Source organism: Galeopterus variegatus, unplaced genomic scaffold (assembly GCF_000696425.1).
Source record: "Galeopterus variegatus unplaced genomic scaffold, G_variegatus-3.0.2 Scaffold4613, whole genome shotgun sequence".
In the NCBI taxonomy this organism is placed as follows: domain Eukaryota; kingdom Metazoa; phylum Chordata; class Mammalia; order Dermoptera; family Cynocephalidae; genus Galeopterus; species Galeopterus variegatus.
In genome coordinates this window covers 81,075-96,808 of record NW_007730724.1, presented here as the reverse complement: position 1 = coordinate 96,808, position 15,734 = coordinate 81,075, and the positions used below count along the sequence as shown (strand labels likewise).

At 46.6% G+C, this 15,734-nt stretch overlaps 1 protein-coding gene across 1 annotated transcript in view; it reads right to left on the bottom strand.

Moving 5' to 3' along the window:
* Positions 1–1,931: 1,931 nt before the first annotated feature.
* The window catches only part of PMFBP1 (polyamine modulated factor 1 binding protein 1), a 43,712-nt gene continuing 29,909 nt past the window's right edge, over positions 1,932–15,734 (bottom strand). The window contains exons 11-21 of the mRNA XM_008587976.1: positions 13,838–14,027; positions 13,518–13,671; positions 12,797–12,964; positions 12,382–12,519; positions 7,878–8,042; positions 7,158–7,325; positions 6,718–6,885; positions 5,783–5,886; positions 5,184–5,258; positions 2,745–2,983; positions 1,932–2,173 (exon numbers count right to left, since the gene is read on the bottom strand). Coding sequence (XP_008586198.1) covers positions 2,157–2,173; positions 2,745–2,983; positions 5,184–5,258; positions 5,783–5,886; positions 6,718–6,885; positions 7,158–7,325; positions 7,878–8,042; positions 12,382–12,519; positions 12,797–12,964; positions 13,518–13,671; positions 13,838–14,027 — 1,586 coding nt within the window. The 3' untranslated portion in view covers positions 1,932–2,156. The remainder of the gene's footprint in view (positions 2,174–2,744; positions 2,984–5,183; positions 5,259–5,782; positions 5,887–6,717; positions 6,886–7,157; positions 7,326–7,877; positions 8,043–12,381; positions 12,520–12,796; positions 12,965–13,517; positions 13,672–13,837; positions 14,028–15,734) is intronic.

Here is a 15,734-nt window from a genome sequence, read left to right as displayed (position 1 = left end):
GTGTGCTTCCATTTATTTATGTCTTCTTTAATTTCTTTCAGTAATGTTTGGTAGTTTTTATTGTACAAGTCTTTCACATCCTTAGTTAATTCCTAAGTATTTGTTTCTTTTTGATGCTATTTTAAATGAAATACTTTTTATAAACTCCTTTTCAGATTGTTTATTGTTAGTATATAGAAATGCAACTGATTTTTGTGCGTTGACTTTGTATCCTGCTACTTTGCTTAATTCATTTATTAGTTCTAACAGTTTTTGTGTGTATGGAATCTTTAGGGTTTTCTACATAGAAGATCATATCATCTCATGAACAGAGATAATTTTACTTCTTCCTTTCCAATCTGGATGCCCTTTATTTCCTTTTCTTGCCTAATTGCTCTGGCTAGAACTTCCAGCACTATGTTGAATAGAAGTTATAAAAGTGCACATTCTTAGAAGAAAAGGTTTTAGTCTTTCAGTGTTGAGTATGATGTCTGCTGTGGGTTTTTAATATACGGCTTTTATCATGTTGAGGTAGTTTCCTTCTATTCCTAGTTTGAGTTTTTTTTTTTTTTTTTAAATCATGAAATGGCGTTGTAGCCACGTATTTTAAAATCAGCTATTCAAGCCACTTTCTAGGAACTAATTTCTTTGGTTATTTCTTAAAGAATTATAGTCAGGCGACACACAGCTTCCCTGCCCTTCCTCCTGGCTTTAGAGAAACTGTATTTTCCTAAGTCCATTCCCTCTGCTCATTCAGGTCGTCTGCCTTGTTGGGCTTTCAAAGCCAGATGGCTGGTGACGTATTGATGTTTTTCTGGCTCTGCCACCCCTCTGCTCTCCGTAACTCACTACCTGCTTTGCTCTCATGTAACAACCCCACAGGAAGTGAAAGATAACTGTGAAAAAATGGACAACATTTAAAGTTTCCAGATATTGTCATTTTGGCCAATGCATATAAACCTTTTTGTAAATTATAGAGATAAAACACCTTTTTAGTAGAGTCGACTGGGGATTTTAATGACATTTAATTTTTTTTGAATTAATGAGCCACAAGCTAGAACTAGGAGGCAATTTCACTAGTACCAGATTTTCTAGTCTTTGTTTTCTACAGAAAATAAGACCTTATTCTAAACTAAATGAGGGGACACAGTCAAAAGAGTGCAAACAGACAACAACCGTCATAACAGAAACTACCAGAGGTGTCCCTTGCTCCCACCTCACACTGCACTTCTGGAACTTGCCCTTCCAAGGTCCTGGCAGGGGCATCCTACGTAACATGTCACTACTAGCTGAGAATTTTCATGACCGTTATGTGGCTGGGAAGGGAGGCAAGAATTGTTGCCAACCACTGGGTTTCTTCCTTCACTTTTCCTGCCCCCAGAAATGCAAGCTCTTTGATTTCTTTCCCTTACTTGTCCCAGTAGCTATTTCTCTCCATTTCCTATAGACTAGAAATATAAATTCTAGACATGTACTCGGTTAAGCAAAATCATACCCCAATAAAATAGTTCAGCTGTCCTTGGAGTTTGTTATAATGGAATTTTACTTGTATTGAGGTGGCGGAAGAGAAAAATAAAATCGTTGAAGGAGGGATGTAGTCGGTGGCCAGGGAGGAAGCAGATGTCCTTCCCTTGCTCCCTGTTTGTAAAATGCGTCACTTTTTTCTCCTTCTCTCTTTTGGGTCTCAGGATTACTTTCCTTTTTGAGGTTTTTAGATTTTTTTTTTCTTTTTAAATTCCAGACAGAGAATTTAAAAAGAAAAAAAGGAGCTAATTATCTCTTGTTGGTTTAAAAACTAATCCAGATAATCCAAAAGCTTGCTTTGGGAATCATAGCTCCCCTGTATAAGTGAAAGAGAACAATATCTTTCAGAATCCAGAGAAAACTGGAGTGAACATGCGGGGGGCAGAGATGTCTGCAAGACACCAAGAGCTCACCGAAACTGCTGTGTCCATGTCTTTATTTTAGAGTTAGGGCCTGGAGGTGGTAGTATGGTTCCAAGCCTCACTCCACTGCAGGAAGAGGACAAAACTCAACAAAATGTTAGCATCTTGCAAAACAGGCTGAGACCTTGATGTATTCCCATAAGAGCTGATCCGGGTCAAGAGAGAAGGATGGGAACTCACTGTCTTCTGAAAAATGTGCGTGGAGACGATGCTCAGGGCAAGACGCTGATTCTAGCAATACGAGGACCCTGAGGGAATAGGGAGGAAAGGAGAATTTTGATTTGGGGAGAAATTGATGAGGTGATTCCACAAGGACTGACCTCACGGCCAGGCAGCTCTGCTGCAGGGTGACTTCTTCCCTCTGGGGTAACATGGAGTTTATAGGTGGCAGGAAAGGCAGCCGTGGACCCAGGCTGAGTGGGGGGGGCGGTTGGGGCGCTCTTGTGGGGAGCATGCAGACACACAGCAGGAGGCAGATGCCTGTCTACTTGTTCCCCTCGGACCCCCACACTCCCTAAAAGGGACAGGGTTAGAGGAGGGGATAGGTCTGAGACATGAGGTCCTTGAGTTTCAACAAAGGTTCTTAGATCAAACAGGCCTTAATTTGCCTCCTCTCTCTACAGATGTAGAAACAATTGTGTTTGGTCCAGAGCATCTAAGCAAATGACTCGAGGTCATGAAAGACTGGTTTTCCTCTTCCTATATGAATTCCCAATCCGGTGATCTTTTAAAAAATGTTAGCACACTGTTGTTATTTTTTTGACATATGGGACTAAGAAAGAAGAACTTCCAGGGGCAAAGGACAAATGGCAGATGTACCCGAGCAGTGGGGTATCCCGACCAACTTGGTCATGTCCAGTTTTTGGCTCACGTCATGGGGCGTCGCCCTCCAGCCTAGCCCGCTGCACAGTTTCGCCCGTGGTGTGGTCTCTGCTTTGCTCAGGCCCAGGGCTTTGGTGCACAGCCTCGGGTTCCCTGCCTTCATCTTCTTCTCTTCTATCTCATTCTTCAACTTCTTGTTTTCCTGCTGCAGATGGACCATTACATTGTGGAGGTGACTGTGGGATGAGAGGGCAGGACAGGTGGGTGTTTTTGGTTCCCTGCTGAAAAGGAAAGGTGTTCCAGGAAGCTGGGCTCTTACACATGCTCTGTGGAAATGGAGACCCATGTGTGTCCCGTGGAAGAAGCTCAGGCCTGGGGTGAGGGTGGACCCGAACTAGTACTCCTGATCCACTCTCAGCTCTGGGCCTGCTTTCTTACCTGTTAGATGGGGACATTCATGCCTGACCTGCTCGTTGGTGTTCATATAAGGATTCAGTTTAACAAGTGATAGAAATTTGGTTTGAAGCGCTAAAAGGCTGTTATGAACAACTCTGATTGTGCGTCCTCGGGTTCTCATGGCCAGGCCTCAGAAACTCTCTTACCCAGTGCTAATGCCAAAGGCCAACTTCCCTCTGCCTCCCGTTGCTGGATCTGGGAGCACAGGGGGTCCTGGCTCTGTTGAGAAATTGGACAAGGGACTCATCCCCATTTTACAGATGAAGAAATGGAGGCTGCAACGTAGGTGAAGGAAAATTAATTTAGCATATTTCTCGTGGCCCAATAAATGGCCGCTATTATGACCAATAGCTGAGAGCTGTATTTCTCCAAGCTAGACTTGAGAGCAGTGGGTGAGAGTGGGCTCTGAAGCCAGACTTCCCAGGAGGAATCCTGACTCTGCCACTTCCCAGTTGTGAGACCAGGGCCGAGATCTTTAGCCTCTCTGTTCCTCATCCATAAATGGGGATTATAACCATATTGAACTCATGAGGTCTTTTTAAAGACTGAAGAAGTTAATACATGTAAAGCACTTAGAACAGTGCCTCACATGGTAAACAGTAAATATTAGTCGAGCTGTTATTAGTAGCAGTATTAAAAGATGGTTTTCCTTCCAATAGGATCAGGCAACTCAATAATTTCTTTGTGAAACAGAACTTCCTGGAACTTGGCACAATGTAAGAAAAAGCCTGAACTTATCTGTTACCTTCAGATGCTGACTTTTCTTTTAGTTAAACCCCTTCAGAAAACGTTTTTGTCCTAGTGAAAAGTTTCATGGTCTTTTCTAGAGGAAATCAAATAAAAAGTCCATCCTCAGCCTCTTCTCTGGGCATATGCTTTAGCCTCTTGCTCTCCACAAACTGGCCTTGAAGACACCTCTTCCCCCGCAGCCCTGCACTGCGTGTGCCACTGGGCCTGGAGGTGGGGTCCCAGCACTGCCTTCCTCTCTTGTTCCCCGTCACTTTCTCTGGCCCCTCCTGGCAGTATCCAGGAGCCTTCAGCATCCCACACAGTCCATCAGAGCCCTGGCCTCTCAGCTCCTTGGCTTCCTTGTCCCAATGGTCTTGTCCTTCCCTTCAGTACAGCCACCCCACCTAAGGTCAAAGCCTAGAATGGAGCTTTCTGGCGGGGGTGCCTCGAATGGGTTCCAGGTGTGCTGAGACACCGATGCCCTCAGCCTTTGGGGCAGGGTTTGGGGCAGCCACTGCTAGGTCAACTTTGTCACAAGCAAGCCCATCCCAGATGCTCCCAGTGTGGCAAACAACTGTGGTCATTTTCTAAGTGTTTCCTGACAAAAGGTTGGGAAGCACTGTCCTCAGACTTGTCACCACCGGTCACTTTATCATCTCCAAAATCTCAGCATTAGACGGTCATACTTCACGTCCGTTCTCCAGCTGCCAACACTCTTCCCATAGCCCGCTCTCAGCTGACCCAGCTTTGACTACGCAGGCAAAGCAAGACCACAGTAGGTGAAGCGTCAAGTGCAAGGAACCTAGGTCCCCGGATGACCAGGTGGAACAGAGAAACCCCACCCACCTAGCCCGCTCACGCCAGAACATTCCAGAGATGTTCCTCCACTGGGGGTCTTTGTTACAGCAACTTAGCCCCTACCATAAGTAATTCAGTCTGCCTGTCAGTGCCTGTTCCCTTCCCAGCACCCTTGACCTGTGACAATCACAGAAGGTGAAAGCAGGGAGGAGCACAGAGACGGCTACGCCCCCTTTGTATTGTTGATGAGGGAACTGAGGCCCAGAGAGGTCAAGTGATGTGCCCAAGGTCACATAGATGCGGATTCAGGACTGGGGGAGGGGTGTCTTTCCAAAGTCCTAGGTCTTTCCCTGGGTCTTATCCACCTTTGGGATGAGAAAACCAGCCCCGGCTCCTTGCTGACCTTTCTCGTCAGGTCCCAAGAAGCAGCCAGGGTGGGGTGGGATGACTTACTCCTTTTCACCCGTCAGCTTGGCGATGTATTTGACCTGTTCACGGAGTTTGTTTCCTAGTTTCTCATTGGCAATCCTGAAATAAAATCCACAGGAGAAAGGAGTGGCCACTGCCCAACCTCCTGTGAGCAAGTGCACAGCTGGCTGGACGGGACACTGGGTGTTGTCAGCGAGGCTTCTGCTGGATCCTAGGTCCCCCTGCATTACCCTGTCCTCAGAAATACAGCCTTTCTAACACCTGGCAATTAAGAGGACCCTCCGTACTCAGATCCTATGCAAAATCACTGTGATCCCTAGGTGAGTTCAAGGTACTGAGTTCAAGTGATCCAGGCAGTGGCACAGGATCCCAGGGTGGGAAGAGGAACTTTGAGCCATGGCAAAGCATCTCTTCCATCTCAGAGCTGCTCTACTGCTAAGTCAGCAGGGCTTTCCAAACCTGTGCCCCCTCATCTTATTCCCAAACCTTGGGTGTGGGCTGAGACTGGATCAATTTCCCAGGAGGGCAGGGTGTGTGTGTGTGTGACTGGGCTTGGCACATGGGTGGCCCCTCAGCTCAGCCCAGGCCTGGGGACCCTGCCTAGCTTCTTTGTCCTTACTCACTTCTGCTCTTTTGCCCACTGCTCCATGTTGGACATAATCTGGTCATTCTCTCGGTGGAGCCTGCAGGTGTCTTTGGGCACAGACCGCTGGGGCAGGCAGGAGATCTTGGGTACAAGAAGAAAACGAGACAGTGAGGGGTGGAAGCCCAGGCCACTCACCTCCATCCTCCCAAGTCAGGCCTCTTCTCTCTTCCTGGGAGAAGAAAAATCGACCCTGCTGTCCAGCCCAAGGCCAGTCAGAGTTGGAGTTGCCACACCAGAACCTCTGCCCCCAGCTGTGCAGGTTGCATCTCACGCAAAGGTGATGTCTCTGAGGAGTCACCGTTTACAGCAAAGACACAGTAGATTTGCACACTTGTAATAATGATTTTTTCAGGCCAAAGACACTGAGGTGACTTGTTCTAAAGAAGCAGTATGCTAAGCCAGTTTTCTAATAGATGGAAGAAAAACATCTGGAGAAAGAGATGCCTTCTTTCTAATTCAAGCAAAGGCCCTGTGGCCACCCCAAGATGGCTGACAGCCTCCTGCCAGGAACCTCACGGCTCAGGGAGCCGGGCACGGACATGCCCAGAAGGTCACATAGCCATCTGTTGTAGGGTCTGGGGTTGCTAAAAGTGTCAGGATGTGTTCTGAAGGGGGTCGCCCAGTAGGTTGTCTAAGTCCAAGGTGGCTGATGTACCTGACAGTGTTTTCTCTGGAGTGGGGCCTTCGTTCTGCTCAATATGTCCCTATCAACAAAGCTACAAGGACATAGGTGGGCTGAGACAGCTGCCATGGCCCTAGACGACTCAGACCCTGCTTTGTGCTGAATGGAGCGGTTGTCCTTTCCCTGAGCCCAGGCCCCGCCTCCTGACCCCGGGCTGTCTGGCATCTAGGTGGTCATAGGATGTGCTGAGAGGGCTGAGAGGAAGTGACCAGGACCCGAGGAGTGCCCACCTCCTTATCATCTGCAAGGAGGTTCTCTTTCAGGGTGGTCATTTCCTCCTGGAACTCCCTGAGCTGCTCCTCTTTAGCCGCCAGCATCTTGAGGTCATTTTGGTGCTGCTTCTGCCACTGCAGCACCTGGTTGCTCATCTCCTCTAGCTTCTTGTCAAAGGCGTGCACCTGCTCAGGAGTGCAAAGTGAGGAGGGGGACCCCAGCTGGCCTCCCGGACCCCAAAGGGCCCATGTTGTTGGGGATGTGTTATTTCCAGCAGCCAGCAGAGGGCACCCCTGCGCTGGTCTCGGCCACCTCTGTCTGTAATTCAGGAAGCCAAGAAATTGGAGGGAACCCATTAGCCAAAGGGAATGGCTTAGTGCTAAATAAATCCGAACGCGACAGGTGACCTTGCAGACCCCTAACGGGAAGGCAGCCTGAGCCCCTGGCGGCTCCTCACCTCTAGCTCACTCTGCTGGTGGAAGCCCTGCAGTTTTTTTAATTCCACATTGAGCTTTTTCATCCTCTCCTCGTAAGCAAGGATTTCCTCTTCCAGCTGAGCTTTCTTCTCTTGTGTCTGTGTCAGGTTTCGGTGCAGGCTCTTTGTCTCTGAGGTTGCATGATTGAGCTTCGGGTAAAGACAAAGGGGATGAGAATGGCCATCAGAGCCCTTTGGCCCTCTTTGCTGAGTCCTGAATGAAGTGTTCCAGTCTCTCCCCATCCCCTGCCCAGGGTGGCACAGATGGTCACCTTGCCTGCTGTCCCAGAAAGGGGAGGGCCATGACGGTGATTGGTTTTCTGTCCACCCTGTGCCCCCTCATTCCCCTTAACCCCCATTTCTTCTCTATCTATTCTGATGAATTGATCAGCCACGCATGAGCAGCACAGGGGTGGCGCATGAATTTTCCTGACAAATCCAGGCTTTAGGCTAACCTTGCCTCTGAATCTCCCATGCACAGAAAAACTTGTTAGATTTGGCCTTCATCTTTGCCCTCTTCCCCCAAAAGCCTCAGGAGGAGGAAGCAGGCCTTCTCTGGACAGATATTCCAGCCCATGCAAGAGTTTGAGGTGGCCCCGTGATAGCCAGTCATGCAGGAAACTGGCTCCTGTGCCTCTCACAGTACCCTGCAATTCCCTCTCCTGACAACAGCCTGGAGATGAGAGGACATGTCCTCCTCACCTTCTCGAGCGCTTGTGTCAGGTCATCCTGGCAGGCAATGGACTTCCGGGATAACTCTTCATAGACTTCTTTAGTAACCATGGTCTGGATAAAATGCTTCTCTTTCTGCAGAGCCTTGTCCAGCTGGGCCTGCAGACTTACTATGGTCTCCTTGTGAACAGCTATCTTTAGGGAGAGAGAACATCACCATCAGGGTTCCAGCTCATGGCCATCAAGGCACTTTCTGTGACTATAGGAAATGGACAAGGGCTGGGCTGTCTTCTCTCCGCAATCACCTGCAGAGCAGTCTGTGTTAACGCCCACATCTTCCCCTCGCTGCTGTAAAAGGTAGAGCTGTCTTTCCAGCCTCTTCTGCACCCCTTTACCCACATTTCTCCTTCTAGTTAGCACATCCCCCAGATACAAGGAGTACCAGAAGTACTGGGACATGATATGCCAAGTACACAAAACGTCCCTTTCACAGACTCTGCAGCCTTTGATAAAGATTGGAATCCAATTCTAGGTTAGTAGACATGATACAATGTTTCATGTGTGTTTTGTGCCTCACTTAGTTCCTGACATAATTCACTAGACTTGATGTGCCGTGAAGTCAGGACCATGTATGTGTTTTTTCATTACCGTTTCCCCATTGCTGTAGTTCAGGGCATGGCACATAACAGGTGCTCAGTAAATATTAAATGAATTTTTTGTTTTGACTGAATGAAATACTGCATTGTTTAGAGTTAGGGATGCAAATATTGTTTGGAGTTAGAGATCAATTAAACACATAGTTCTGGCAGAAGTGTGTTTAAAAACCTAACTCTGTGTCTTAAACTTAGTAATGAGTATTCACAGTGTAGTTAAAAGGGAATTGAGAGGACCTGGGTTGAGGTCCAGGTTCTGTCATTTACTTATTGCTTCATCTCAGTTTCTGCTTCCACAAATTGGGATAACTTCAACAGTTTCATGGAGTTTTTGTAATGATCAAATGAGATGATGTATGTAAAAAGGGCTTTGTAAAGTATCAATCACTATAAGACTGAGAGTTATTATCACAAACACACTGGGCAATTAGTCATCTTGCTACATACTTTAAGTACAGAAAGAGATCTGCTTCTAAGTCTGGAAGTAGGAGGGAGACCCCAGAAATTCATATGCCTGACTTCTGTTCTTTGGTATTCTAGTATACCCGCATACTGATGTGGCATACACGCAGAAACACACTCTTCTGGATTTTCTTGCTCTATCTCCACTAACTGTTTAGTGCTTGATGCTTATTACTTTTTCAGATGGAATTTTGAGTATCTTTGACCCTAGGAATTAGTGAGATGAAAATTGTTAGACTGAACTTCTGATCCTATATTTTATGTGCCCTGGTGGTAAAAATGTTCCTAAAGGTGAAATAATTTGGTCTTCTGGAAATAATGGGGTCTTCCAGGGACTTCTGAAAAACATGGAGTCAGCTGGATCTGCTCAGTAAACCAGGGAAGCCTCTGGAGAAACTACAATTTACTGTAAGTGCTTGATAAGTGGTGGCTGAACTGAGAAATGTCCCCATGAAGATGAGACACTAAAAAGAAGGCTGGGGAAAAAAATCACGATGATGCTAGAAGCTAAATTTTGCTAATGTGAGTGGTTTACCTTGGAAAAAGATACTAAATATCTAGATATAGACACATTTGAATTACAGTTTCAAGGAGTTCTCATAAAAGACCTACTCTCTTTCCTGCCAAATGTATTAGGTCTAGATGGTTTTGTAGGTAAATTCCACTCAGTCATCCTTGATTCCTTGCTTTCTCTCACGTTCATTCCATCAGCTGGTCTGGTCAATTCTATCGCCGAAACACATTCTGAATTTGCCTATTTTGCCTTCACGGACACCGTCCTAGCCTGGACAGCAGTAGCCTCCTAACAGGTCTCCTCACTTCCACACCTACCCCTCCCCCAGATCCATTTCCACACATTAGTCAGAGTTATATTTGGAAAACTAAAATCAGATTAAACCACTTCCCCTGTCCCTTTGAGGAAATCCCATCAAATGGCTTTCCATTGCTCTTGGAATAAAACCCCATATTTCTTAACAGAGGCCCTAACGCCTGCCCCTGCCTACCTTTCTAATCTCATCCTGTACAATGTCTCTCTTGATCAATACACTGCAGTCATATTTGTCCTATTTCACTTCTCAGAATGTGCCAAGTGTTGTACTAGAAGAGTGATACATGATATCAACTCAGGAGTCACACTAGGAATGCAAGGGCGAGTAAAATTTAAGATCAATTAATTGATTTTATTCAAAACATTACTCATTTAAGGAGAAAGATAATATAATCATTTTTTTTTCCTTTTTGTCTTTTTTTTCATGTCCGGCAACGGATCGCAACCCTCAGTGTCATGCCCGTACCGGACCGGGACCAGCAACGGGATCGCAACCCTCGGTGTTGCGGCCGCACCTCGCTCAGCCAGTGAGTGGGAACCGGTCTGTATGTGGGATCCGAACCCTCGGCGGGAGCACCACCGCACTCCCAAGCAGCGCACTGTAGCAGTGCGCCACCGGGCCGGCCTCTGATAATATAATCATTTTAATGTTTTCTGACAAAAAAGCATTTGATAAAATTCAACATCCATACTGACAAAACTCTTAGTAACTGAGAAATTGAAGAAACTTAATAAAGGACAGTGACAAGAAGCCTACAGGGAACAGAAGGATTCCATCACAGTTAAAACAATGCCTACTAACACTGCTGCTGTTGAACATCGTACCGTAGATACCATCCAATGCAATAAGGCAAGAAAAATAAAATAAGTTAACATAAATATTGCCAAAAATATCTAGAAAACTATGGTTGCTTGCAATATGATGTAATTGTTTACTTAAAAATTCCATGAGAAGCAACTGAAAAACTATTATGCCCATAAGTGAGTTCAATAAGATGTCCAAATACAGAATGAGTATATAAAAATAAGTGAGCTTTTCTATTATTAACAGTAACTAATTATACAATATAGTGAGAAAGTATTCTAGAATGAAAGAGATGGAAAGCGTCTTAAGATATATTGCCTTGACTTCAGATGGGAAATTTTGAAGTTAAAATATGGAAGATGGATTAAAGGAAGTGCATGTTAGAAAGCAAAACCTAAGCCTCTGTCTTCTGGCTGTTTCAATTGATTCAATAAGTCTACCTTGTGTGGAATTTGCTTTTAAAAAGTTTCACATGCTCATGCACAAAAAACCCTTCTAGCTTCCTAATTCCCATTAAAGGAATTCTGAAATTACTGCTTTAACTTCCACATTTAACTGGCCATCTTTCTTTTGGTGAACATGACAACAGGCCCATATTAAATACTTAGGCAATATCCTTTATAGTGACTCAGAGATCTCAGCTTTGGATCACACTAAAGGAGAGGTTTATAACTGTGGAGGACAAAACTCCAGAAATATCAATGCCTGAGACCTGTGCTGACTAATATGGTAGACATTGGTCATATGAGGCTATTTACATTTAAATAAATGTAAAATTACTTAATATTAATTAAAATGATAAATTCAGCCCCTAGGTTATACTAAGCCATATTTGAAGCACTCAGTGGCTACATGTGGCTAGTGATGATAGTATTGGCATCTCAGACATACAACTTTTCCATCATCACAGAAAAACAGAAAGTTCTATTGGGGAGTGTTATTCTTACATTAGAATAGTCATAGTATTCTAAGATTTATTTTTTATGTTATGAAGAAATAAGAGCTGCTTGGTCTTTCATTTGTAACCCAAGAGACCTTCTACCAAGATGCTATATTTTTTTCTTGACCAGAAAGATGGAATGTATTCAGCTGGGGGAAGTATTGCTGCTCATGATAAAGGAGAAAGATGACAGACATTAGGGGTGGATGATCCAGGCTCAAATACTGGCTCATCCCATCACCCGTTAATGACTGACTTTGGGCCTCAGCCTTTCTTTCATCTATAAGTAGGGGATCATAATAATTTACATCGCGTTGGGAGTAAAGCAGATGGAAGGTATGTAAAGAGCTTAAGTGAACAGTAAATAAATAATGACTGACTTCAAGCATAGTGCCTGGCATATCTCAGATGCCATTTACTCCTTTCTGTCATTTTTACTTGTGTAATGAAAAATCACTGTTCCCCACTCCCATCCCCTTTTTGTGCTTTGTGACTAGTTTTGGAAGCATTCCCAAGCAAACTGCCCCAAACAACTAACGAACTCAACTCTGGTCTAAAATACAACATCAGAAGACAGACTTGATACCAAAACCCAGACAGTTTGGGGGCTCCACCAGATAGGAAATAAAGCCTCCCTCATATGGAAGAAACATTTCTTCTACTCAGCACCCAGGTGCTGAAGGGTTACCCCACTTTAAGGAGAGAAGCAGAGCTGCAGGCGGCAGGATGCACAATGGCTCAATGGTTAGTTGCATCTCTATGGTGGAGGAGAGACAGGTGCAGACTTCAGGTCGAGGGTCACAGAGTTCAAACTCCTCAGCCCCTCGGGGCTCCTATCTACTTACCTCTTTATTCAGCTCTTGAACGACTTGCTGGGAGGAGCTGTATTTGTTGAAGGAGGATTCCACTTGTGTAGAATAATGCATCAACTGTGCTCGGAGATTCTTTTCCTCCTCCTCTGACTTTCTCATATTCTCCTTCGACTGCTCCCCCATTCAAGAACAAAGCCCAGGAAAGAGGTGTCAACCTCAGACCACTGTGAAAACTCCACTCCTTCCCTCACCCACAGCTCCCTTCTGCTCCCCGGGTCTCCTCGGCTTCTCCTTCCCTCTGCACTGGCCTCTCCCACTTTCCTTCCTTTCCCTCCTGCATTCGGTGCATCCACGGCCTCTGCATCCCCCAGGCCCAGCTAGGCCCAGGTCTGGCCCTGGATTCATGAACTGGACTCTTCCCAGATTCTCCTGAAATTCTCTTTCTCACCATCTTTTCTTTCCTTCTTAATTCCTGCCGCAAAGTCTCAAGTTCTTCCTCCAGCAGCTTCTCCTGTTCCTTGCTCTTTCTCAACTGCTCCCGTTTCTCCTCCAGTGACCTTGTCACCTCCTGAAGCTCATCCTCCAGCTTGCTTTTGGTGGAGGCTAGCTCTCTGTTCTGAGAAAATAAAGACCGGGCTGAAAGACAGTCTCAGACTGCGTTGTATTTGGAAAAAGCCCCCAGACAATGGCACACAGGGAATGGTTGAAATAAATAAGAGTTCTATGGCCTATGTAATAAAAAAGTTTCCTCCGATGCTCTGTAAAAGTTTCTGCTTTGTTTAATTAGACATGCCAATCAATTTTATTTATAGATCCCCACAGCATTGGCCTTCTCTCCCACTTACTCACCAAATCTTTCTACATAACCACTTCCGTGAATAAAGTTTAAAAATGTCTTAGAAAAGCACAAAAAGAATAATTCAGACATCAAAGACATTAAATTGACTGACAAGGAAAGCTTTTGAATCCTGGAAAGAACAGAACTGTCTTCTGATTATTTTTAAGCTTAATCCTTGAATATGCTAATTGTTGGTCATGGGGACTGGTGCTGAGTGGCTTTGCGTTCTCCCACAAGCTCTGGATTGGCGGTGACATCCTCCCCAATAAAGACCAATGTTTAATCTTAGCAGAGCACGTGCGTGAGCCAGCTGCCCCCTTGCCCTTCCTACCTGGTGCTGAATGAGTTTGATATGATCTTGCAAGTCATTCGTTTTTATGTCCTCCTCAGTCACTGTCCTCTGAAGCTGCCTCTTTTCCTTGTCTGAATTTTCAAGCTTCCTCAGGGCCTCGGAGAGTTCTGATGTCAGCTCCTCCATGCGTTTCCTAAAGCAAAGTGACAGCAACAGGAGGCTGGATGTGGTGCCTGTGTCGGTGGTTGTGGAGCTGGCCCCACGGGGCGTCCTTGCTCTCCCACTCCTGGGCAGCTGCCCACAGAGGTCCTGGCAGGCTCTCCAGGACGGAAGCTCTCCCTGCAGTGAGCCTGCGGTACCTGTTGGAGGCCAACTCCTCTTCAGCCATCGAGGACTCCTTCTGCAGCTTCTTAATGTCTCTCTGTAGCTCCTGGATGGTGCCTGCCTTCTGCTTGTCCAGGAACATGCAGTTCTGCAGTTTCCTCTGGGCGTCCTCCAGGTTGCTCCCTGCCTGCGTGGCCTCTTCTTTATACTGGGCTGCTTGCTGAGCTGCAGAAGCCAGGAGACAAGCTGGGGGCATGTCCACGTGAGAAGGGAGCGTGTATGAAGATCAGACTCTTTAAGAAGACCAGCTAAAGAGCCTGTTCCTCACTCTGTCACCTACCTCCTTTCCCAACCTGGCCTCATGTCTCCCCATTCCATTCCCAGTCCTAAGGAGCTCTGTTGAATGATCTGTCTTCATCGACACCTGCCCCCACCCCAACAGCTGTGCACTCCTTCTGGACTAAAATTACATAAATGGGTAGAAGTTGCTCGGTATCTCCTGTGCGACTCACCCTGTCACTAGGGACAAGTCTCAGTCCTCGTGGAGTTTAGAGTCTGCTGAGGGAGCTGTAACCGGCCCACCCGTCCTGGAGAACACGGTCATGGTAAACTGGCCCTGACTGTGAGATCAGTGGGGCTAGAACAGATGGAGATGGACTTGTGGAGGAATGGAAGTTGAGCTGGGCCTTAGAAGAAGGAGCAGGAAGGGGACCTGGGTGGGGGACTGTGAGAGCAGATGCAGGGTGGAGGGAACCAGCGAGGCATGTGGGGGGAGGAGAGGGAGAGGCCAGTTTGACTGGGGAGGAAAGTGGGCAGGAATGGGGGGTGTAGAGCTGGGCGAGTGGGTGGGTTGGGGGGCTTTGGAGTACTCTGAAAGCCTGAGAGAAATATGTAGACATGATTTAGTGGGTTCTCAAGCAGGCACCTGACTTAAAGGAATGAGTGCTTTAGGAAAACTGGGGTGCATTAGAATGAAGAATGACTTCCTGCAATACCCCTTGAGCCCGCACTCTTCCTCCACTGGGCAGGAGGGGAAAGGCACCCAATAAGTTGCCCACTGGGGTTCCTTTACACCAGATGCATTCCCACATCCCATAGTTTCTAGTAACATTTCTATTTTAAACATCACTTTCCTCTCATTCCCTCCTCCAAGTGTCCTGAGATACCTAAAGAAGGATGGTGTCAACTACAGAAATAATAACCAGCCCTGGAAGAAGAGGGGAGGAGGGTTCTGTCTTCTTTGTACAGCAGGAGAGAGAATAGGTTTGGTTTTGGACATGCTGAGTCAGAGAAGGTGAGTTGCCCAGGGGCAGCTGTTCTCCGAAGACCGGACTGGCCACAGCTGCAGAGTAGGCGCTGGGGCTGCAAGTTTGGAGGCAAGTAGCTGCCAGGGGCTTGGCAAAGCGTGAATGTGCGGGGAGAGGGGACAGGGGCGGAGCAGCATCCTAGGGGTGAGTGACTGTCATCAGAGCAGGAGGGAAAAGAGAAAACACTGCTGAGATCTGTGGAAGAATGAGGGACCGAGGGACTGAAGGACCATGGTGTCTCCGAAGCCGAGAAACAAGGTTTGAGATGCGGGTGTGGGGGGCGGGGGTGAGGAAGGAAGCCAAGCTTCGGACCTTTAAAAAGCATTGATAAATGGTTCTCATAACACAAAATGTTCCCTTCTAAAAGGGTACAATTCAGCAGCCCACCAGCATCTAATTTCAGAACATTTTCATCACCCCCAAAGAAACCCTGCACCCAGGTTCAGAAGTTACTGGTGACCCCTGAGAAAGCAGCCTGTGCAGAGGGGCAAGGACGCCACCCACGGTGCAAGCAAGTCCAAGGTCAAAAGGAGAGAGGGAGTAAAAACCCGGAGAAGGGGGAGGTGACCCGTGTGACGAAGGGCCTGGAGGAGATGGATGGAGAGGAACGGGGGGGGGGGGGGGG